A 24,692-nucleotide genomic window follows, 5' to 3' on the forward strand; every position below is an offset into this window, starting at 1 on the left:
CTGCATTTTACTTTGTTTTAACCCTGTTTTTATTCTTACTGCCCCTTTATTATGCACTTTAGCACTTTGAGATTTGCTCCAAATGTAAAGTGAGAGATAAATAAAATGTATTATTATTATTATTATTATTATTATTATTATTAATAATAATAATAATAATAATAATAATAATTCTGAGATTAAAGTCAAAATTCTCACTTTAGTCTCAGAATTCTGACTTTTTTTTTCTCAGATGAATAATAATAATAATTATAATAAAGTTTTTTTTTTCAGTGGCCCAAATCGTCTTCCGTATGAACGCTTAAAATCAGTCATTTTGAAGCAGACATGTCAGGTGTTAGACATGTCAGGTGTTCTCATCACTGCGGGAGGTCAAGTTGAGCTGTCACTATCCTAAACGTGCCTGTCACGTGACCATACGTAAATGCGTGCAGTCTACCTGTAACCTGTCATTCAAGTCAAATCTTGACAAGAGCGTCATAACTCCAAAGATGAACTCTAAACCTCCTCTATGCCATCTTGTTTCTAGATGGTTCAATGTCTTCTAAATGTTGTAATGATAGTTTCTTTGTGTCGACGCCTTTTTTTTTGTAAATTGCCAGACTGCCAGCTGAAAAAAAGCAGCATTCCCTGCTCCGGTCGTCAGGGATTTAGGGAAGGACTGAATCCGAGCCCCGACTGGGACTAACAATGGCAGCTCTGAAAGGCGAGGGGAGGGTCAGACTAATGCAAATATCCACTTTGTGCGCCTTGGAGAGAACCTGCACCAAACACTGGCAGCTACCATCTTCCCCGCAAAGTGAGTAACAACTTAAGACGCTTTAACTTTAAAGCAACTTTTGGCATTTTTGTCGCCGTTGTTTTGGAACAAATCGCGGAGCACGGACTTCACATGGAGGCTTTATTGATTCAGCAACAAGTCGGCAAGCGGAGAGGAGACTGTTTCTGGAGACAGTGCACTGGAGCATCTCCAAAGTGGACCAAGTGCACCTGCTGAGGGAGAAAACACAGAGGTAGGAAAGGTATGACGTTCATAGGGAAATGTACATCATTAAGTTCTGTAAATTATATTATTTTCCCTACAAACTTTGTAAACTATCTTCCAAGTTCGAGAGAAGTTTTCCTGTCTTTCTTTACATTCCTCTGTACTTCTTTTCATATCTGTGTACAAAGCTTATAGTGGGGCAAAAATCTGCCAGCTTTCTCCTACAACAGTTTTGTTTGACCCACCTTTTTCCCCTTCTGTGGGCTTATTTAGTGCGGCTAAGCCTGCCTCAGGAAAACGTGATTATCCTCAGACCATCGATACGCTGGCTTTCATTCAAGACATGCATGAGAAAGGCTTTGCAACATAATAGATCAGTGGGAGCCTGTCTGCTTGTATAGGCGAGGGGCAAACGCAGGGGAATCTCTCTTGAATGTTGATATTGTTGGGTGTCCATGTGAGGGAGTGCAGCAGATTGTGAGAAATATTCAGTGCAAAAAAAATGTGAGATTGCTTTTGAAGTGGTGACCAAAAAAAAAAGTTTAAGTCAAGATGAAGCAGAAATAGCACAGATTGGTCAACTTTGAAGCCCTTTTTTATTTTCATCTCTGCAACCTGCAGCTACTGCCAGCGGTGAGCAAACAGCCATGTAGTGAAATGCTACTGTAAAATCCCAGCATATCCCCCCAGAGAAACATCAAAGCTGACTCAACATGAGGCCTTTATCTGAACAATTGCTCCATTCTCCCCTGCACCCCAACCCTGGCCACCCCCACAACCCCCTATTCCCAATTTCCACTTGATTAAGCCCTAAACTGAGCTGAGTTGAATCTGGAGGGAAAATGGTTCACTAATTCTAACTCTCAGATGTGACACAAAAGAGGAAGGCTGTTGTCTTCATTCTAATACAAGTTTCTCTGCGTGATTAAAAACCATAATGTTTGGACAAATGTAGCCAGGAGAAGTGACTTACCATGCTCAAATGTATCACTGCAGTTTTTTAAAGATGTCTGATGGATCCACTGCTCCTTTGGGGAGATAGATTAACTTAAAGCCACCACTTATTAATATCATGTAAGCATAAAGCTGGTTTGAATGTTTCCACACGACAAAGACAAAGCCAGATGTTTGTAATCCAAGAACGTTGTTAGGCAGGTGTCACATCCATAGAAATGCATTAAAATAGATTGCTACAGGTTGTTTGTTTGAATGCACACACTACTTTTCAGGGGTTGTTGTGAATGCCACCAGTGCAGTTTATGACATCTCTTTACAATGCAGAAAAACAGCTCTGACCTTCCTCTTTGAAGGCCTTTTTGACTGCAGGAACTTCACCCCGGAACTAGGGGCTTCACTCCTGAACTACGTGCGATTTGACCGGAGGAACCAGGGTCTAAATTTAGTTCAGGGGTAGATAATCTCCCCCCTGAAAAGCCCCTGCTTGGGGGTAGTACTTTTCAAAGGTCCTGGGACTTTCGGTTGAACGTAATGATGTTTGTGGAGTTAACACAGTTGTTGAAACACAGAGGGAGCTCCTGGGAATGCAAACTAGTTTAGTTTTTTTATTAAGATTTCAAAATATTATTCAACATAACTTTTTTCTCCATATGTCACTGGCCTGATTTGCACAATCTACCCGGAACTTCGGCCCGCGCTTGAAACGCAGACAACAATAGGAGCACAGGAACCTTTTAGTTCCGGGTAAAGTAGTTCTGGGGGCTAAAAGACACTGGAACTCTTGGTCGATAGGCACCTTAAGTGGCTCTTTATTGTTGTTTTGGAAACAAAAACTGCTCTGCTAACATACAAACAATACAAACAAACATATCCTGCAGATTTAGAACATGGTAGTATGAAGTTGAAATCAATCTAACTGTTGGTTTTCTTGTGTTTGTAAGTAATAATCCTTATTAGTGAGTAAGCAGGAGCAGTCTGCAGACAACTGTACACATTCTCTGTCTGGTGGTGAGGTTGCCGGGCAATGTGAGCTGCTGGATGAAGGTTGCTGGATGGCTCTTTTGCTCCCTCAAGCTGCTCTAACCATTGCTTTCTGTCTTGCAAATCCCCCCTCCTCACCTCTCCCTCTCAGCCTGCCTCTCCTCATCTGCATACTAATAGATGAAGCAAAGGCTTACTATACACCAGGACTGTCAAACGGATTATTAATATTCGTCACTTTTATAGTGTCTTTGCAAGGAAAGAAGTTTATGGACACTCCAACTATTGTTGTCTTTTGAATTTATAGTTTGCAGTAATTTGCTGTGTCGAACACAGTAGACAGTGAGTCTACCACTGTCTCTTAAATGTTGAATGTGCTCCATTCTGCTGTGTTCTGCAGGCTTATATAAGTTTATATTTATTTCACAACCAGAGGAGGGCAGTGTTCAAGTTCTGTAGAGCAGGGGTTCCCAAACTTTTCAGCTAAATGAAGCCATAAGATATTGGTGCCAAAGACTCGTGACCCCCACTGTCCCTCAAAGTGATTTAATGTGGCTTCATTTAGCTGGTCTTCAGAAAATGACCCTACCTATATGAGTATGTGTCTGTGTTTCCTGTGCCGTTGTGAATTCACCTACTGCTCCTTATGCTTTTGATAATTACCTGCTCACTAACCCTAAACTTAGGAGTCATCTGGCAACAAAGAAAGGCAGAAAACTCATTAGATTTTCTATTCTCAAGGTTTTATTTCAAGGTTAGCTACTATTTTTGTAAATATTTTTTACTATAATGGATAAAATGTACTCTTTTTTTAGATAACTTTTGTCATTCAACTTTTTTTATTGCATGTTTTCAGTATTTTCTTTGTTCACCACAAGTTAACAAATTATATATAGGCTAAGTAACGAAAAAAACCAACAAAGAGAAGAAAAATAAATAAATACCAAAAATACACACAAAAAAATTAAATAATAATAAACAAATAATAATAATTAACAGTTCAAACTAAAAGGAAGATAAAACATGAGAAAACAAGGTAAATAAACAAAAAAAAACAAAAAACAATAATAATAATAATATAATAATAATAGTAATATTAGTAGATATAGATCACTGTAAAAAACATTCTGGAAGACATCTCACGCCCCCCCATTTGTGTCTCGCAACCTCCCAGAGGGTCCGGACCAAGCGGCAACCTCCGGTCTAAAAATATGAGTCAATGCGGAAGTGTTAAAAGCTGCAGTTCATCGAGGATCCGCTTGAGGCTGGCTCCGGAAGTACCGGAAGTCACATACACATGAATGGGGAAAAGACGATCTTTGCAGCATTAATAAACATGTTTACAGCCTGGTACAAAAGATGAGTGTAGTCTGAATAGCTCATTTCTCAATGTCCTCTCACTGTGAGGGGGGTGAATTTTTTTCTAATTCGACAATTTCGAAGATATTGAGATTACCAGTCTTCCAATGAGAGGCACATCTGCCTGTGGGAACACTGCGGCTGTTGGCTAGGAGGCTCAAAGCCCGCCTCTTTACGTCACACTGGCTCGACAGAAGCAATATGGCTGCCGCAGCCGATTAGTCTCAAAACAGCTCTTCAGAAACAGATGGGTGATGTCACGGATACTACGTCCATATTTTTTACAGTCTATGGTCCCGACCCATACTTTGGGAACCCCTGCTGTAGAGAACCAAACACTTAAAAGGGGTTCATGTCCTCGTAGCTGTTCTTGTTTTCATGTACTTTGATTAAAATGATGGTAAATTATCCTGGATAGCTAAAATCACTGAAACAGTTTTCCAAAATTCAACCTCTTTAGAGAGCAGAGTAGTTTCTGGTTTATCCACACAGAAACTGTAAACGGGTAGAAATGATTACTCTAACAACAAGTCACAAACAGTTTAGTATATGAAAACATGCGCTCTCATTGTCCAATAGAGGCCAGATACATTGACAGTAGCAAGATGCCACAACAGTGGCAACAAAGAGAATGGTATGGTTTTTCCCCCCTTTAAAGCTCCTGTGAAGAGTTTTTAGTTGTTTACGAAACAAACTTTATAATGACCTTCAAAGACAAACATGACCATCATTGACAAGATTGAATATTTCTATATAAGTGATTGACTGCATGCTGCCACAAAGAGTCTGTTTTTAAACTTCTCCCACAGCAAAGATTCTGGATGAATGATAGGTTTGACTTTTAAAGAAAGGTCTGTTCAGAATAATAAAGAAACAACTTCCTACACATGTACAGGACAAAATCAGCAAAGAGATAAGATGTACAGCTCGGTGCACAGGGATCACTCAGTTTAACACAAACAGAAAGTTCCTCACAGGAGCTCTGAAGTAAGCTTGATTAGGAACAGGTACATGAGTTATGTTTACATGTGAATTTAAACTGTAAAGTTTGAGATGGTGAAATATGATTTTTCCATTTTCTCACAAATGAATATTACGCTTTAAATTATGTGTAAATTTCGGTATATATTTCCATGAACTTATTGAGACCAGTAAAGTAAAATAAAGTGGAAAAGAAACTCTTTAAGTATGAAAACTCAGCATTTTTGTCATGAAGGGGTTCCTCAATGACTGAATTCCTCTTCCTGATAGGCCCTATCCTCCAGAGACAGGTCTAATTAGAGCAATGGAAACAGGAAACACCCCGCCCTCCCTATCGTTTTCTCTCTCTCACTCTCTTCCTCTATTTCTCTGACTCTCTCTCTACCCCCACCTCTTTCTGCTAAGAGGTGCAGTTTTTTTGCCCAAATGATCAGGTGCAGAGACATGGAGTAAGGCCTGTAATGAGCCCTGTGATGGTTATCAGTGTGTCTTACATCCTCAGATTTACTGGAAATGAGGACATGTCTTGTACCAGACTTTTTTTCTTTTCCTGAGAAAACTGCATATTCATCATGGAATGTTTGTGGAGGTTCAGACCTTGTATAGTGACTTTTGTTGATGTCAGTATTTATGTTATAAAGATGACCAACATGTTCAAGCCTTTGTTTGGAATATAATTTACTTTTCCTATCTTTTATAAGATTACTAGCGCCTGATAACAGAAAAAAAATGTTTGACAGTTTTTTTTGGAAAAAAATCTAGTATGGATTATTTAGCTTTGTTAAACAGTAAAGTCACAAGTGACTGAAAAGGCAGAAGCAAAATGCTTATTTAAGCCTAGCTTACATTTTCTATCTAATTAAGCTAATAGCTTCCAAAGTGTAAGGAAAACAACAACAACCAAACAAAAACAGGTCAATCATAAAGACTTAAGGACTTCAAAAACTAATTTGCAAGCCATTATTTTTAAAACCAAAAGTGAATCACAAGTTTTTAAAGGTTTACTGGCATCATTCTGCAATTTAATCCAAAATTAAATTAGATAAAACAATATTGTTTTTCCTTTTACTTTCAAATTTTCTTTCTCACTTATTTAGCGGCGCCCCTAACATTTGCCTATACTGCCTATGCCACGGGCCGGCCCTGCTTCAGTGCTTAAATACCACTGGGTAAGAGCAAAATTGTAACTAATACAACTTATGTAAAGGCCTGGTAATTTTCTTGTTATCCAACACATCACAGATGTGAATCCTGGAAATTCTGCCTCTGTATGAGGACACAGGGTCAGAGAGTTTTGATCCAATAACCATAAAGGACAGTTTTCATTGATAAAAACACAGAGAACACAACCTTATCACACATTTTAGGAACAAGTACCACCAGTTGTTGGGTATCTTGGCTACATGAAACACTTTAAATGTTGGTCAATCAATCAATCAATATAGCTAGTATGGTATTAATTGTTATTTTGTGACAAATGTCAGAAATATAAAAGAAGCATACGTTATCATCACTAATGTGACATTAACTGTTAGTGTTCTCTGTCTTTACTTGGATCTTTTTGTATTAATGGAACACTCAGCTTGGCTTAACTCACTTCTTCAGCTTTGACTGCCAGCGATTGACTTCATGTGAATGTTTACACACCTTTGGTAGTTCAGCCCAATGTGAGGGAAGTACTTGAGGAGCCTCTGATCTTTCCTCCTTCCTCTAAAGATTAGAGAGCCTGCACAGACCAGGTGTACAGTTCAGACCAAAGACCTCCCCTTCACCTTGGACCGCATGAGCAATACCCCTCATGCACCATACTGTTCTGCTCTGAAGTTGTACAGATCACTTTCAGCCTCTCTTGACCAAACTTAAACAGTCTCTCCTTCCTCAAGAGTGAGAAAAGTTAGCCTTTTTTATTGATTCAGAGGAGTGGCTCCCACCTTTCCTCTGCCTGGTGTGGAATGCACACCTGGAGGTGTTTGGTGAGTGGCTCTAGTAATCCATAGAACAATGCAGGTTGACATCTGGTGTGTTCAGAATCACTGGAGGCAGTTTACCCTGACAGGTGCTGCATTGTCTGTGTGGATCAGTGCGGCTGTGATCCTGTGGATCTCTTTTATTGTGACAGTTATCTTTAATCCTTTAATTTTATTACTGATGGAAGAACAGGGAGTCAAGAGGGTCCTTTGAAATGGCAGAAAAATGTGACTAAATGATGCAAAAATACTAAATCTCCCAGTTCAAAGTTTGTAAGAGTAAATACATTAGATATTTAGGGCCAGAAATCACAGGTAAAGGGCAGTTGTCTAGACTTTGTTGACACTGTAGGGCCTGTGGAGTTGCACCGCTCTCTGCTCCCCTCACAGTGTACACACAGGAGGGAGATGGGTGCAGATAAAACGACTGGGTTACGCCCTGCCGAGGAATTGAGATGCCTAGGGGGGCGGGAAACTTTCTGCCTGGCTGGCCCTTAATATTGTGATTCTCCTCAGTCAACAAAGCTGTGCGTTTGATGGAACATGTCAGGTTCCTCCAGGACTCACTCAGGGGGCCGGTCCTCAACTCTAGTTGGACAGCTGTCAGCCTTTCAGAGCCAGGAGAGCCTGCTTCTCCTGCTGCATGTGTTGTTGTCGGAGACTTCAAAGTTGGAGACCTAAAGAGAGGTGAGGGCTGATTAAGCTGCTTTGGCTGGGATTAATTTGGATTTTGTGTCGTGATGTTAAGTGTCCAGTGGTTTTCTGTCAGATCTGTGAGGCATTGTTCAGTCTTTGTGTCATTTGTTCTTAGAATGAAGCTTTGGAAAAGTGAGTTTGATAATCTGTCACATGTGACCTATGACTAAACAATCAGGTGAACTCTGATAACACATATTTGTAACTTCTTGAAATGTAATCATTTGATTGTAGGAGTTTCCATCATCTTAATACTGAAAATAGACAACTCATTCCAGCAATGTAATGGAGTTTAAAAGCATGCTTCATGACGTAGTAAGAAGGTCTAAAGTATCATAGGATGTATGTATAAATGCTTGTTGAAACAGATATATGGGTGCGTGAGTAATCAGGCAAGTCTGCACAAGGATATTAAAATCTCACATTAGTGTTTTTAATATAGGGAACATTTTCCATGGCTTACCTGTTCCCCTGACCTGCAGCCCTGCAGCACAGACCAGATCAGATCAGACAAGATCTGATCTGATCTGATCTAATCTAATCTGATCTGATCTGATCTGATCTGATCTAATCTAATCTGATCTGATGGTTCTGTGTTAGGGATCATTCAATAAACCATAACGCGCTCCCATTGACATTTCATGGTATGGACTTGGTCAGACCGAGCATGTCCTCTCCTTGACTCCATGATAACTCGTTGAGGGAGTTGTGATGTGGGAGCCGCTTCTGTAACTCGACCTTGCCTCCTCCAGCCACCTGTGCTCGCGTGCCCAGAGAAAACACTGGCCTTTGTGTTGGAGTGAGACGTCCACACGGCGGGGGGCTGAGGTACATTAGGGCAGCTATGACAGGTGGCGTTCTCTCCCGGCTGTAAGGAGCATGGACATGGTTGGAGGCTGTTGGTGTAACAGCTGCACCACACTGCCATGGAGGTCGGGTGAAATCTTTTCTCTGATAAAGACATCAGGAAAAAAAACCAAGCAGGAAACTCACCTCCAAATCTGATTTAAGAGGCATTTGTTTGAATGCATCATCGTCTCTGTGCAGATTTGGGAGCAGTCTTGCGTGGCAGTGGGAGGTCGGGGGGTTGGGGGTACTATGTGGGTGTTTGTGTTTGTGTAGCTGTGTGCATTTGTGCAGCAAGGCAATCAATCTGAATGCTGGAGCCTGAAGTGTGCATCAGCAGCACAGTGTCTGTCTGAGAGAGGAGGAACAGTTCAGGACCAGGCCCCTGGGACTGGTCGGGGAAGGGGCAAAGGGGGCAGTAGCTCTGCATGGTGATGTGATGTGAGTTCTCGTGGCTGTGTGAGGCAAACTGAAGGAGAGGGATGACTTCTTGTTAATATGGAGTCAGCTTCTCTATAGACCTGTAAGTATGAAAACCCTCTGTTCCTGTATTTTGTTTTGTTAAAATTCAGAGGAATTGGAAATGGGTATTTGGGATCATGTTGGATAATGTTGGTTGGTAAACTCGTGAGTAAGAGAGTGTATATCTGGTATAGAAGTGGAGTGTGGATGTTTGACTTGTAAAAAATCTCTTATGTATTCGTTAGAAGGCAAAATAGTCGTATTTAAGGGTTTCAAGTTGTTCAATGTGACTTCTGCTGTTGTTCTCAGCCTTGTTTCGTAGTGTATTGAGCTTTTTTGAGTATTGAACTGATGGTGGGACAGAACAAAACATTCCAAGAAGTTGCTACTACCATTTCTTCATTGTTTTTGAGAATGACCTGCAGCCCTGAGCTGTAGCAGATCAAATCGACTCATTTTGGATGGATTTTAAAGTTGCTGTAGCTTTTAAACATGATGATTGCTGTGACAGATTGAGATATCTTACTTGAGTTTAGGAGGAAGAACAGGGTTGAAGTTTAAAGAGTTCATGACAACTGTGTATTGGGTGGCCTGGGTGGCACTGTGAGGTTGGTACGAAGTGATGTAGGACCAAGGTGTCACATTCCACAGTTTGGTGTGTGTGTGTAAGAGTCTGTGTGTGAGTGTTGATGTGTCAGGAATGACCACCCATGTATTTACAACAGCATACATTTAATCTTACCTCGTCTAAATGTAAGACCTAGTTAAAGCCTTCACTGAATTTTTCCATTTTCTGGTGAACAACTTTTTTCGTGTGTGCGTCCATCAGAAATGGTCTTCAAAAATCTTCAATCTTAATCCAAACAACCTCAGCATCCGTCCTCCTCCTTAAATCTGTCCCATATTTTTATCTGCAGAGTTAAGGTCAGATATGACGATGAGAAATGATGAAGCTGCAGCTCTCATGTCATCTGACTAATTTGTTCCCTTGGTAGCTTTATCAGACGGTGTGTGGCCCCTGGGACGGCCCTATCTGTTTTCACAGATCACATAAATATTGTTTACCACAATCCTGCGTAAACAAAGCTATTTTAAACCTCATGGAAAAACAACAGGAAAAGTTTAATTTTTGCAGTTGTGCAAACATATTAGCATAATTAGAGCTCGTGGTTTACCAGCCACAACTTTACTGCTGTCAGTGTAGATTTTAATCAAAGCACATTGTAGATAAGAGCGTAAGAAGCCCACAAATGGATCTATTTGTGTTGTGCATACAGAGACATTAGCATCATGAAGTCAATCTCAAACATGAGATTTGGCTCCAGAAAACATGTTGTTTACTGTTTATCCAGCAGGTCTTATTCCTGACATAAAACATCAGGGATAAAAACACACACTGATCTTCACAGAGGAAACTCATGCCCAAAGAGGACGTATAAAGAGCAGTGGTGGACAAAGTACACAGCTTCATTACTTAAGTCAAAGTATAGATACTCCATGTGAAATATTACTCCAATACAAGTGAAAGTTGCTCTGTGAAATTATTACTTGAGTTAAAGTACTGAAGTACTTGCTTTTAAAAATACTTAAGTATTCAAAGTACTTAAAACATCTCGAAGCGATATATTTTCACAATACATAAATGCAGTCAAGAATACATAGGAGTACATTCAGTTACATCATGTTCATCTAGAAAACATTACTTGACATCTCTAAAAACTATACCATGGAATAAAAACAGAAACTAAGTTACTAAGTAGTAAGTTGATCTGGCATTGAACAAATGTTACGTAGCTCAACACGCTTTCTCAGGTTGGACAGTGAATGTTTGTATGTTTGGGCAGAATGGGAAACGGGGAGAACATTTCAAACGATACGTATCATTCTTAATTTCAAAAACCTCTAACACGGGCTGAAGATATGACCATGGGTGCTCAGGTGGAGACTTAAAGCCATCATTACCACCTCTAAATGAACTGCCTGATCTGAGTGAAATCTTCTCTGTGTTTGCTCCACGTTCAACCGTGGAGACGCACGATATACAGGTATGGCTAAACCACAGAGACAAACAGAACGGACACATTTTACTGTCTTAGGGATCAGATTTCATAAAAGAGAAGGAAATTCATGAGCTGACTTCAAATCAAAAGTAGTGAGTAACTAGAGCACTGACAGAAATGGAGTAGTGGAGTAAAAGTAATAAGTTCCCCCCAAAAAATTGTACTCAAGTAAAGTACAGATACTCAAAAAATGTACTTTAGTACAGTACTCAAGTAAATTTACTCTGTTACTTTCCACCACTGATAAAGAGGAAATGAATGATGAGTGATGGTTGTTACATGGTCAGACGAGTGACACAGTTTGAATATCTTTTAATAGGTAGAAAAATATCAACTTAGTGTGAGACCTTAAATAGCTTCTGTCTTAATGTTGTATTAAATAAACAAAGTAAAGAACTAATTTGACATTTCAGCTGTCAAGAATATTGATCACAAAGAAAACAGACCATTACACCAAATCTACTGCGTGTGTACCATATGGATTTGGTTTATCCATACCACTTTATATTACTATGGGCAGTGTGTCTCCATCTCCTCCTATTGAGAGATGTGAGGCCAAAACACTGCCTGACATATTGTGCTGGTGGAGCAGCAGATGGAACAAACAGCCAAGCTTGTAATGTCCTCAGAACTTTTGAAAGTATATTTTTAATGATCCCTCAAAATGCATACAATTTTTAGAACAGTTTTGGCGGCTTAGGGGGTTTAGATACTGGTCGTAAAACACTGTCCCCGTTGCGAGATCCTCAGGGGATCTCTCTTACCGGACGTTCCCCCACATTTCCCATCGTCTCTTGTCGTCTGTCATCTTCACATCATTTAAACCTGCAAAACAACTCTCCATGCAGCCATGACAGACAGGGCTGCAGCCTCAAGATTGTAAAGGACTGACCAAAATGTGCTTTTGTGGGCACCCTGCATCTTGAACATGTGCCAGCCTGGGTCATTTGGAGACCTGAGTTGAAACTGTTTTAATGCTCATGTACCATCGTTTCAACCAGATTAAATAAGCAAGAAGTAAAAAGAAGGAAATGGAGGGAATGCAAAGGCTCAGAAGAAGAAAAACTACCCTCTCATACGGCAAAACCAGCCCAGTGGGACAGAAATTATAGACTCAGGCATGGCACAGTCGTTATGGGACTTGGAGGGAGAGGAGTGTATATTTGAACGGTGCATATGTGTGCGTATATTTATACAGCAAATTACACAGTAGATGTATCCATAAGACTAAATGTAGATCTACTGTATATATTACAATACATGATGTTACAGTTGATACATTATCACTCTTTATTTTTCTACCACAGCAGAGTATGTGCGGCCCACGAGTGACTGCAGCCAGAGACAGCGTGTCCTTCCCTCTCTGTCAGGCCATTGTGATGTCTGCGTCTCTCTAAATATAAACCAACCCAATTATCTATCCTCACTGCCTTCTCTGTTTACACAGGCCGGCTTAATATGATCTTCACATTTTCACACAAAGCGTGCATTCTCACAGAGCATGTTTTCCTGAACAAGGATTTCCTGTGTTTAGAAGGAGATGGGAAGCTCACAGACTGTCACTTTGCTGCATTCCTGGGGTAAAAACACGCTCGGCGCTCCTGTGTTTTTGTGTCTCGTGAGAGTTTTCAGATGTCATCTTTAAGGAGAGTGATCTAATGAGTTTATTGAAGTCAAAGACAACCTGTTATGAAGCATTTAAAGACATTTCAAGGATGCCGTGTTTGTCTTATGTAACGGGAGGATGTCCCACATGTGTCAGTGGTTTAGGAGACAGCCAAAGGATTGGGTTTTTCCCTGACAGTTTTTAAGGGAGCACCATTGTAGTGATTGACCTGAGCCACCAATCCTTTGCTGATGTCTTTCTTTCTTTTTCCCTTTGAAAAGCAGCAGAATAAGCTGAAACCCTAGTCCATTTGTATTGTCAGGACAAAGAGAGACCTTTGCAGCAAGAGGGGTGGAGGGGATCTGCTGGTGGAGGTAGGGGTGCAAGGGGTCAGGGGGGCAGAGAGGACTGTCAGAGTCCAACCCCTTGCTGGGTGGAGGCTTGGGGCGATGGTCAGGTAGTGTTTTTTTTTTGTTTGTTTTGTTTTTATTTCTGAATGAGCAGCCTGAAGTTGCAGCCGTGTGCATTATCACAGCTGGAGGAGGCTTCAGTAGCAGAGCAGGGGCAGCAGCAGGGCGGGGGAGGTTATGTTGTAGGGAGGGAGGGAGGGAGGGAGGGTAAGTGACGGGGAACCTAGTGCTTTGCCTCTCTCACGCTCAGACAGGAGTTTTAGTCTGCTCCAGCTGCCTGCACCGCAGCACACAGAGGGAACAGAGGGACAGAAAACACACGGGACCTGTTGATATCACAGCAATGACTCACAGAGAGGATTTTACGCTGGATTTTAACGCTCAGAGTTCATGACACATATCATTTGTTGTGTTTTGTCTGGTGCATAAATGATGTCACTGGGCAAAATGCACTCCAGAGCAAAGTCCCGGAGTTGCGACAACTACCTGAGTATTAAGGTACGAGCTGGAATTATGTGTCTGAGACCTTGTGCAAGTTTATTTTTCTGTCAGTGTTTTATGTTTGTTTACTTCTTTTGTGTTGAGGGTAAACCTGGCTTCATGGGTACCTTAAGCAATTGTGCGCTGTGTGTTTGTGTGTATACTTGTGTGTGTGTGTAATTGTGTGCATTCACGGGATGGATGTTTTTGTCTCAGCTTGTAGGCAGCTGATATTTTGACTTCTGGCTCTCTAGCCAAAGCATAGCAGGTAGCTGTCAATGCATGCATTTAGTGAGAGGGTAATGTAGTAGAAGAGTTGCGCTGATCTGGCACTTTATTGCTGTTGTCATACAACTTTAATTCTTTCACTTTCAACTCATTGCCTCCCTTTTTTGTCACTAAAAACATTCTCAGATGATACATTTTTAGATTTTTTTGACTGCTACTCTCAGATACATGCCTGTTTGTAGAACTCTGTGTTCACTTTGGAGGCCACTGGGAGTTTTGTTGTAAAATAATAACTCCTCAACAGGTCTTCTTCCTGTTGGTTGTCCATTACAACTGAATACAGGGAATCTCTCATTAAAGACAAATCAGGTTAATTTCACGCATATTTTCATTTTTGGAAACCTCAGCGTTTGTGAGATTCTAGCTGCAGAAAAACTCAAAAGATAGTAAACAAGATTTGATGAGCCTTCTATATATCGCTTCAAGGTTGAGTCAAATACACAAGTTTGTATCCTCACTGATAAGTCAGTTTCCTTTATCATTCTCCCACTTGTTTTGGTATGCACTGATGCTATATTTACCCTCTCTGCCCTTTGTTAGTCTCCTTTGTCTCTCCTGTCACTGCTCATCACTGCTCTGATTGGCTGAAGAACCCCCATTCTCATTTTCTCTTCTTGTTGGGGAGTCTTACACAAAGACCTCAACAAACATATGAATTTGTGTGTGCTATATGGAGAACAACAAGTATCTGTAGGGTCAGTGAGGTCTATCAGGGCTGCTCAAGAACAATATCCTGTCAATGTTGTTTACATCCTGTCGGACAAGGTCATTAGTTTTAGACTGACCACATAAATGAGGTCTCTGATAACCAGCATGGGAATCTATAAGATAGTTGTCCCGTGGGGTCGTTTGTTTTTCGCCTTACTTAAGAGGGAAACGTACAGCTAAACTTACAAGTTGGCCTTAAAGTATCTCTAACCTTGATAACCAACACCCTGGTTCCTCTTAGCACAGCCTGAGGGACTGTAAACGCAGTGTAAAGGAAAATCTTTTGCTGTAGACGACTGGGTGGGCCACTTTATCACCACCAGGCTTCCATTATTGTTGATCCGTCACCTCAGGCCTCATTGTGTTTGTCTCACAGTCAGTGCAGGTCTCTGAGGGTTAAAGTTTATCTGCTGAGATAACATTATAGCTTTTATTCTGGTGTCTTTTTGTAGAGCTATTCTAATATTGTACTGTTGTCTGATGAAGAGATTCCACTAGCATTCATACACACATAGATATGCAGCCTTGATGTTATTTATGTGCATGTTCAATGCAATTCAGTTAGATTTTCAAATGTAGGTATGTGATGTGTATGGAATAGGGTTGCAAAGGGGTGGAACATTTCTGGCAAATTTCCACGGGAAGTTAAGCTGGGGAATTTTGGAAAAATTCGAAATTGGAAACTTTCCATGGGAATTACGGGAATTAATGGGAATTGAGGGTAATTTAATGGAAAGGTATCATATCCAAGCATAAATATTTGTTTTGTTATGAGCAGACATCCATCCAAAATAATACAATTAAAACAGATTTATTTGTAAGTGGAACTTTATCAAGTGTTAAATATTTTATTGAACAATTGATTCTTTCATTGAAGAACAAAAACATAAATGTTGAGTTAAATATTACTCATCCCCCCCCCCCCGACCCAACACATTAAAAAATTAACAAAAATGCATAGTAGCAGAGGTGAAAACGTTTGTTAAGGTGTAATGTGAAAAGAAAAATGATAAAAAAAAAATAAAGCTTCTGCTAAATTAAATTATAAAGGGCATTATTTTGTCAAAACAGTGTTGCTTTCCTTACATTTATACATCATCAGTAAGTTACTGATTTTCCCTCATTGATAAACTCATTGTTGCTCTTGCTTGTGAGTTTTTAGATCCAAGTTTTGCTCCCTAGGTACCCCACCTTCTCTCCTCACGTTCCCCCCTCTCATGAGATAAGTTTCCTTTGGTTTGGATCAAAAGCTGAATCAAACTGCAGGCTCAATGTGGAGGTCTCACTAGGTTCCTTTGTTAGAGCCCTGGCACCTGGCAGTGGTGTAGGTCTGTTCAACCTGTAGCCTTTGTCAGCCTGATGCTTTTCAGGCTGTTAGCAGGTTGGTTAGTGAGCAGTCTGTATGGGGGCTCCAGGGCTCTCCTGTTACACTCCCCTGGTGGCTTCATGCTCCACTGGAGGCCTGGTAGGCAGAGCCTTTTGTGTCCCTGACCCACTAAATGTGTCAGTGGCCACCTCTTGCTCACTCTCACTCTGTCTTTGTAGGTTCCTGGCTCTTTCTTTCTTTTTCCTTTTTTTGCCAAACACCATACTACTTTTCCTCTCCTTTTTATGTTCCTCTACTTGTTGTGTGATGAGTATAGATGGCAATGAAACATTCTCCCCATGCATAGTTGATATGTCTTCATGTTTTTTGTTGAAAACACTTAAAAACACTTGAAATAGCTTTTCAGTTGCCTAGAAACTTCCCTTTGCATTGTAATAATTGTACCCACCTCAATCCTGAATACACCACAATATACAGTATCTCAGTATAAGCAAATCAAGCCTCTTGTTAGTTGCCTGTTGCACTGAAAGACCAATCCCCCTTTGTTGAGAGCCTACTCTCTGGTTCTGTTCAACCTCTGAACAGCTGGTTTACTCATGGCATAGACAAAACCTTCCCACCTGGAGCTTGAAGCCATTAATTACCACCTCAGCCTTCCATCACAGAGGCGGCCGCTCACAGAAACCTGGCATCAGAAAGGGTGGGACTTCCCAGTCTGCTCCTGTCCTGTCTGAGGGTCTGAGGGCTACACATACACAACCATACACACCGCATTCCTCTGTGGTTTAGAGCGGATGGGGAGCTCCGCTTTGGTGGCTGAACTCAGGCGTTCTGCTGAGACCTGCAGATATGTCACCCACTTGCCAGGTGACACTTTTTTGAAAAGCTCTCTTGACAAAGGAAAGCTTTAGATTGTATTTTATACCTTGTGTCAGATATTATCTACAGGCTGATAGTGCTGTGTATATTTTCCATTTATTTGGATATAGACATGGTGTTAGGGCCTACTTTAAAATCAAATTACACCCACCATATTCCCACAGTGTCCATTCCCCTCCACATGTTGCACTTCAGGTGGGAGGTTCAAATGTTGTTAGTATCATACTACTTCAAAGTTTGCAAATCACTCAGAAATCTAACACTCATTCTAATTAACTTCTCCCCAATTCATCAAGAAGGAAAAATAAAGCAGATCTAAAAAATACTTGCTGTCAGAATACCAATGAAGTTAGCATTAAACAACAAACTAGCTACTTTTCCAGTTAGCTTTGCTGGCTTTCTTGCATTTGCATGCACAAGTGACAACTTTCTGTGCTTAAACAAAATATGCCAACATAGAGGTGCAAAAAATTGCCATTTGAGTCTGGTTCTAAAAGCTCAGAAAGCAAAATGAACACTGATGTAAAAGTGCACACTTTTACAGCAAACTGAAATATGTTTACAGCCTTGTACAAAAACCTATTAGTCCAGATAACATCCACACTGTATGGGGGACTATTTTTAACTCATCCGTTTTGGTTTTGTTACAGTTCAGAGTTTTGCATTCATTTGCATAACTTGAGACACAGCTGATCACTCTGACAGGCAGGTCCGTTGTCGCTGTGAGCCAGGAGGCTAAAGGCCTGCCTCAACTTCACCTCTTTGCCTGATGCTAGGTTGATCAAAAACCATGTTGAGTCAGCTTTTCCAATATCTTGACCACCCTTATTTAGATTTATAACACTTCTTCAGAAACCTATGGATGATGTCATTGAGACACAGTCCATAATAATACAGACTATGTATATGCCTTAGTGTTGTTTAACACTATCTGTGGGTTACATTAGCATTCAAACCAGCGGGAACCTCGGGTCTAAAAATATGAGTCCAATGCGGAAGTGCTAAAAATTGCAGTTCGTCAAGGATCTGCTTGAGGCTGGCTTCGGAAGTACCAGAAACCACATACACACCAATTCAAAAGAAGTGATCTTTACAGCAGAAATAAACATGTTTACAGCCTGGTACAAAAGACGAGTGTAGTCTGGATAGCTCATTTCTCGATCGGCACACACTTTTTAGATTACGAGTCTTCCAATGAGAGGCACAGCTGACTTGATTGACAGGGGGGAACACTGTAGCTGTTGGCTAGGAGGCTCAAAGCCCGCCTCTTTACATCTTAATCGCTCTACAGCAGCAATATGGCTGCCACCGACGATTGACCTCAAAACAGCTTTCAGAAACAGATGAGTGATGTCACGGATACTACGTCCATATTTTATACAGTCTATAGTTCAAACACTTCTGAGCTCACACATGTTGTAATCTGCGAAATGTTAATAGTTAGTTATTGTTCATGGTTTTCAGATATGTTGTTTCACTTCAATATGGCTTGTTGTTGTCCTTCTGTATTTTCACTTTTAAATATTTTAAGTTGGTAATTTCTATACAAATAGTGTAATTACAACACAATTTAATATTAACCACATTAGGCATTACAACCTGGAACACAGCAGTAAAATGTAATAATAACACTTGAGCTTTCCAACCTTGGCATTAAAAAATGGCCGCCCTTTAAATATTGTCACCAGACAGCTCCCCCTGTACAACATGTGATTTACATTAGAGCTCAAATATCTGATCTGCTGATTGAACTGTTCTTGAAAACACCCTCTGTTACTACCACAGCCTTTTTTAATGCCTTGGGAACCTGAAGAGAAACTTGCTGCTGTGCGCTAACTACAGTATGTAGCGAGGGCTTTCCTCCCATTGTTAGCTTTCCTCCAATAAAACACCATGTTATTCTTCTCCCCCCGGGTGTAACAGTGACTAATGCCCAGAGACATTTTTGTCTCACCAAAAGCAGGAGAGCTGCTAATGGAGGTGGGCGTTTTGTTTCAGGGCACAAGCACTGTACAGCACATAGCACTTAGAGAGGCGGAGTGCACAATGAGCGCCTTGTAGTAGAGTCGTGGCATGTGTACCAATGCGCTGAACTGTACTTGCTCTCCTCTAATTGATGGTCCTTAGCTGCTTAGATAAACAGGACAGATCTTACAAAGGGTGAACTACGGGCTGTCTGACAGGATAAATTCCCCAAGCAATATCTTTTTCTATGCATCTTATTTTACACACGTGTTTTGTCATGCAAATGAAGCATAGACATTCAAGTGGCTGTGAAGAGCTGCGTCCTCGCCCCCCACGTTCCTCTGTATGGTACACAGTTGTCATAGTGTGGGACTTTCCCTGGAATTGCTGTCCATCTGTGTGGTTATCATTGGAGGCTGATGTCTCTATTGCACAGCTGTGTTCCATTCGGGAAAGACAGATAGCTCAGGGATGTTTGGCCTTGGCTCTGACTGCTCAGAGGGGGGGTCATAGCCTGAGCCGTGAACACAGCTACAACACAAGGTCAACCTCATCCAGGACTGCTTTGTTGCCACAGGTCCCAGCTCATACCGGGAGAAGCTGTAACTATCAGTGTATGACATGTCATTTGCTTTGGTGCGGACAGGTGGTGGTGGCCTGGGTCATGAAGGGGTCAGTTAATAGTCAGTAAAGACATGGTTGTTGTTAGTGGGTATCACTGTACAATCCCAGTGACAACTGGAGTCCAGTGTGGACTTTCCAGTTCTGCTGTTTGTGTCCAGTGACCGTGACGTCACTCCCACCAGGTGTTTCCCCTCGCTCTGATGGAAAGGCCATCATGGTGGTCATTTCCTGTCATGTTCAACTTCCTGACTGTCTGGCTAAGTTGAATCATGATCAGTAGACACAGTGCATGTGCAACCCCATTTTTTAAATCCATTTCAAATACACAAACTATGAGGAAATGACTTGTTATTTAGTCAGACGTGCAACTATTTTTTAAAATTATGTATATATATATATATATATATATATATATATATATATACATATAACTTTATTTATATTTTTTTCTTAATTTTGAACAGATATGTACACATACAAAACACAAACATGTACATCCCCAACATCCCCCAAACCACTCAGCACTCGAAAGGTTGGAAAACAGACAGGAAAAAGACAAATGCAGGTAAAAAAATAAATAAATGTTATATTAGTAATAGTAGTAATAATAATAATAATAATAATAATAATAATAATAATAATAATAATAGCAGAAAATAAGCAAAATAAAATGTAAATAATAATAAATACATAGAATGAAATATATACAAATAAATAAATAAATAAAAATAGGAGCATAATGACATGGAGAGCTTTCAATTCTTATTCCCACACAGAGTAAAGAGCAAAGAGCTTCAGGAGACTCAACATTATGGTAATTGTGAAAAGGGAACAGTGAGAGTAAAATCTATAAATGGGGCCCAGATAGTGATGAATTTCTGACGACTTGGTTCTGTTGTATCTGAGTTTTTCTAGAGGAACTAATGACAACATTTCTTTGATACTATTTTTACTTTTTCATGAACTGATCACAAGGTTGACGTTTTGAATTAATATCATGCCTATAGTCAGATTGATTGCCATAAAAGGTATTGGTAAAAGTACATTGGCTTTGTTAATTGCTAATTAGAAAATGTTAGCATACCTTACTTTGATTTGATCTATGGTCCACATGTGGGTGCTAAACATAAGCATCTTAGCATTGTCAATGTGAGTAGGCTAGCAGGCCTAGCCATAGCATTTAGCTCAAAGCAGGTCAGTGCCATACACAGCCTGACAGAGCATTTCAGTAAACCCTTGTTGAAGTAACATCCCTGCTGATCCCTGAGTATTTTCAAACTTTCCTCAAGTCTTTCCTTTTTTATCTCTCAGAGTTTTTCGAATGTTTTCAAAGATGATGTGTCTTCAAATAAAACAAAGTCAGTAAAAAAACAGTCTTTGGCCAGGCTCTCTACAGGCCGTATTCCCACCAAGTTGTTAAAATCCGATGAAGTAGACATTACTTTGTTTCAAAGCGTCACAAGCCAAATCGGTTTAGTGGTTTTATGCTCTAATGTTTTGGGAATGTCTTACAAGCAATGGCTTTGATGTGGCTTGATCCGTCCTGTACTCATGACATATTTAGCACAACTTTCCCTGTTTCAGGATGTCCAACCTAATCCAGCTCTTTTGTTCCCTCAGGACGCTGAGTCTTTGGACAGCTGTATCCAGAGCACCTTGTCTGCCTTGTACCGACCCTTTAGTGCCACTGCTGCCACGGTCCTCTGGCAGCTCTTCAGTGTGGTGGAAAGGCAGTATAGAGGAGACGGCCTCCGCTGCCTCATTGACTTTTTGCTTCCCACCAAGAGGATCCTTCAGATCATCCAACAAGAAACCTCTGTGAGTTGTTAACATCGAAGATTTATCTTGAACACATTGGTGATATTCTACAGTACAGATAGATGTTAATCTTTATGAAATGAAAAGTTGAAAAACAGGCAGCAAGGACCCAACAAGAGGAATAAACTGAAACATATTTTAGTGGTGATTTAGTGTGTCAGGTCATGTTGACTCAAATTCTGCCCGAGGCAAACTTAAATCATTGAATAATACTGAAGGGATGAGACAACATGTTTGTAAATAAAGAATGTGAGAATGTGTGAATATCTTGAGTGGGAAGGTCAAGCATCAGATTGAGACAGAGTCGAATATTGTTTGGAAAACAGGCTGAAAGCCGATATTTTTCTCTGAATAGACAAACAGAAGGAAACTGTAGTCTGACTGAAAGGCTGCCAAAAGGCCCAGAAGTGAAACTCAGTACTCTCTCACATACGCTTTGATTGCTCTGTGTAAGGACTCTGCACTCAAAGCTCTGAAACTTAATTCCTCTGTATTCATCTCTGCAGTGATTACACTGTGTCGATAGCCACAGTGCAATAGTTTCTCCTAAGCCTAGCCCCTGAGAAAAGCTAGTGCTGCATGAGAGTCTTTGTATTGTAGGCAATATGAGAGGCTTCAGAGAGAGATCACATCCCTGGCCTTGCTTTGACATAACAGAGGAAACACGCCACCTCTTGAGATCAGTTTCTTTGCTCTTAGGGTTTGTTTTTTACTACGTCAGAGTGAAGATTTGCGATGTGGTTGCTGCGAAACCAGGCCTGATCAGACAGGTTTTCCTGTAGCTTAACAGTCACTGACAGTGATTCATCTGCTGCGTACAATGAAACATCTTGCCTCTGCATTAGAGTTAACATGTGCTTGAACACGGCTTTGCAGGTGTCAGTTGTAATGATGCAAGTCGTACCACAGCTGAGCCATGACTCACAGAACAAAATATATTTTTTATGTGAGAAGCAATGACTGACTTCTCTGTTTTTCTCTCAGGTGAGGTTCAGAGGATTGCTGTTCTACCATGAGGGCTGGCCTCTCTGCATCCATGAGAAAGTCGTCCTCCAGATCGCCCCTCTGCACAAAGTGCGACTAAAGCAAGGAGACTTCTACCTACAAGTAGTTCCTTTAGGCCGCAAGACTTCTAAGCTCGTGATAAAATGTTTGTCGGCCAGTGGGCAGGCCATTACAGAAATCCCCATCGCAGAGAGCATGTATGGCAGCGTCTTCACAGCTGAGTTCCTGCAGAATGTAACACGAGACAGAAATCTGCATCCGCTACAGAACTGTCTGCTCACCACCGGTAAGGCCGTGTTCAGGACACCGTGGAAGAACGTGGTCAACCCACTTTTTGTCAACAGCACCTCAGACGCCATCATGCAATGCAGCAGAGGTGGATTCCGCAGCCAGCTCAGCACCTGCAGCACGAGTGGATCCACAGGGACTTTGGACAGCCACCGTAGCTCCAGAGAGTCCCTGCACTCTCAGGGAGACTCCATCTTCTCTGAGCCTGCCTCCCCAAACAGACACAGCATGGAACCCAGCAGTGAGACCCACAATGTCAGTCCACCAGCCAGCACTACTCCCTTGATTAAAATCGAAGGACCCACTGATGAGGAGCAGATTACACAAGGGAGCAAAGAAAGCACTGAAAGTGAGCAAGGACTAGGGTCCAAGATGCTCTCTTTTAGTACGGACCTTAGTAATCCGGGCCCTCGACGCCGCCTCCCAAGGGACTCTGTGACATTTGAGAGCAGGAGACTTTCAGGAAGTCCTACATGGAGGCCCTGCAGAACCCCATGAGCCTCGGGGCCAGCTCTGAATCCATTCTTGAGGAAAGCTCAGAGCACAGTGCTAGACTAAGAGAAAAGACAGTCACACCGGGCAGCAGCCCTGAAACCCGGACGTCCTCCAGAGACCTCTTATCTCGGAGGCTGGGTAGCCGGAGCTGGCTTAGTAGTGACGACTCAAGGCCCAGTACACCTTTGCTTTATTTACAGAGGGGGCTGAGGAGCGCAGAGAGGCGGGCTGAAAGACGTTCAAGTCACTGGAAAGAAATAACAAGGCAGGACAGGTTAAAGGTCACAGAGAACGATCCTCCTCTGGAGGCTCATCCCAGCATCTCCCCAAAAAGCTGATGAACGGCTACACTCTTCGCTTTGGGAAGTTGGATCTTGAAGCAGCTTTCCTGGTTCTGAGAGGAGGAGCAGCAAAGAGGGAGCCAGGTATGAGATGAAACTTCAAAACAAGATGAACGGTATAGGATTAGAAGCTTATAGATTGAACACCAGCAGTGTGTGCAGTATAAGCTGACTGAACGCCAAATCTATCACACCAGCTGAAAACTATTAAGCTTCTTAGGCTCAAAGCACCCTTCATAAAGAACCTATAGGATAAGTTGTATTTATGTAAAATACCTGTAAGGTGTTATATTCAAGCCCCTTTGATAAATGCAAAGCACTCCTGAACATGTCCAGACATTAACCCTGTATGCTATATGTGAAAGGGCAGCTCTGGGCAACGTCTGGACCTGATTGTCATTGCCATTGTCATACAGCTTTACTTTGGTAAAGTTTTCTAGTATAACTTATAAACATGTGCAAAATAAAGTTCTAAAGTAAAACATTTTTGGCATTTTTGCCTTTTTAACGGATTGGACATCTGTAGAGAGACTCCACCATTTTTAGGATCGGACAGTGGATAGAGCAGGAAACCTGGAGAGAGCAGGGAGTGACATGCAGGAAAGGGGCAGCAGTGTGGAATTGAACCTAGGCTGCGCTTGAGGACCATGGCTTCTGTATATGGTTTGGATAACTGAACCACCAGGCCAAACCAGTGCCCCAATTAGGCATTGGTGAAACCTTGTATTAATACATTAATTTATCAGTGGGAGTTGGTGGCTTGGGGACTGAGTGCTGCCCACAGAACAGTTAAGGAAATTGTTAAGAAACTGATAGACAGATGAACACATTGTTGGTTTTGGTCATTATCAACACAATTTGTAACAACTTATTTATGTAGATTTATACAACAAATACATTTTGTTGCAGTGATGTTCTCCTCTTAAGGATCTGAAACTAGTTCTTCCTTTAAAAGTCTGGTCTCCTCCAGCAGTGGTTGAATCATCGTTATAGGACATGACGTGTTGGTTCTCACTTTTCAAATAAGACAACCTAAGGCTGTGAAAACCAAGTTTGACTCAATGGTTAGATGATGTTGGTATCTCATCAGGGTGTGTAATCATACCCTGCAGCAGGACTGGTTACAACAGTTCATCAAATGACTGCAGCTCACAACAGCTTCAA

At 41.2% G+C, this 24,692-nt stretch overlaps 1 protein-coding gene across 1 annotated transcript; it reads left to right on the top strand.

The window, feature by feature from the left end:
• Positions 1-668: 668 nt before the first annotated feature.
• On the top strand, positions 669-23,700 carry zgc:158766 (uncharacterized protein LOC100009641 homolog). The gene is given in 7 exon segments (XM_034697014.1): positions 669-799; positions 914-1,013; positions 21,202-21,399; positions 22,384-23,146; positions 23,149-23,424; positions 23,427-23,567; positions 23,570-23,700. Coding segments are annotated over 4 exon segments (1,095 nt in total). The 5' UTR covers positions 669-799; positions 914-1,013; positions 21,202-21,399; positions 22,384-22,599.
• Positions 23,701-24,692: the final 992 nt, after the last annotated feature.

The sequence above is a fragment of the Notolabrus celidotus genome, chromosome 12 (assembly GCF_009762535.1).
Source record: "Notolabrus celidotus isolate fNotCel1 chromosome 12, fNotCel1.pri, whole genome shotgun sequence".
Lineage (NCBI taxonomy): Eukaryota > Metazoa > Chordata > Actinopteri > Labriformes > Labridae > Notolabrus > Notolabrus celidotus.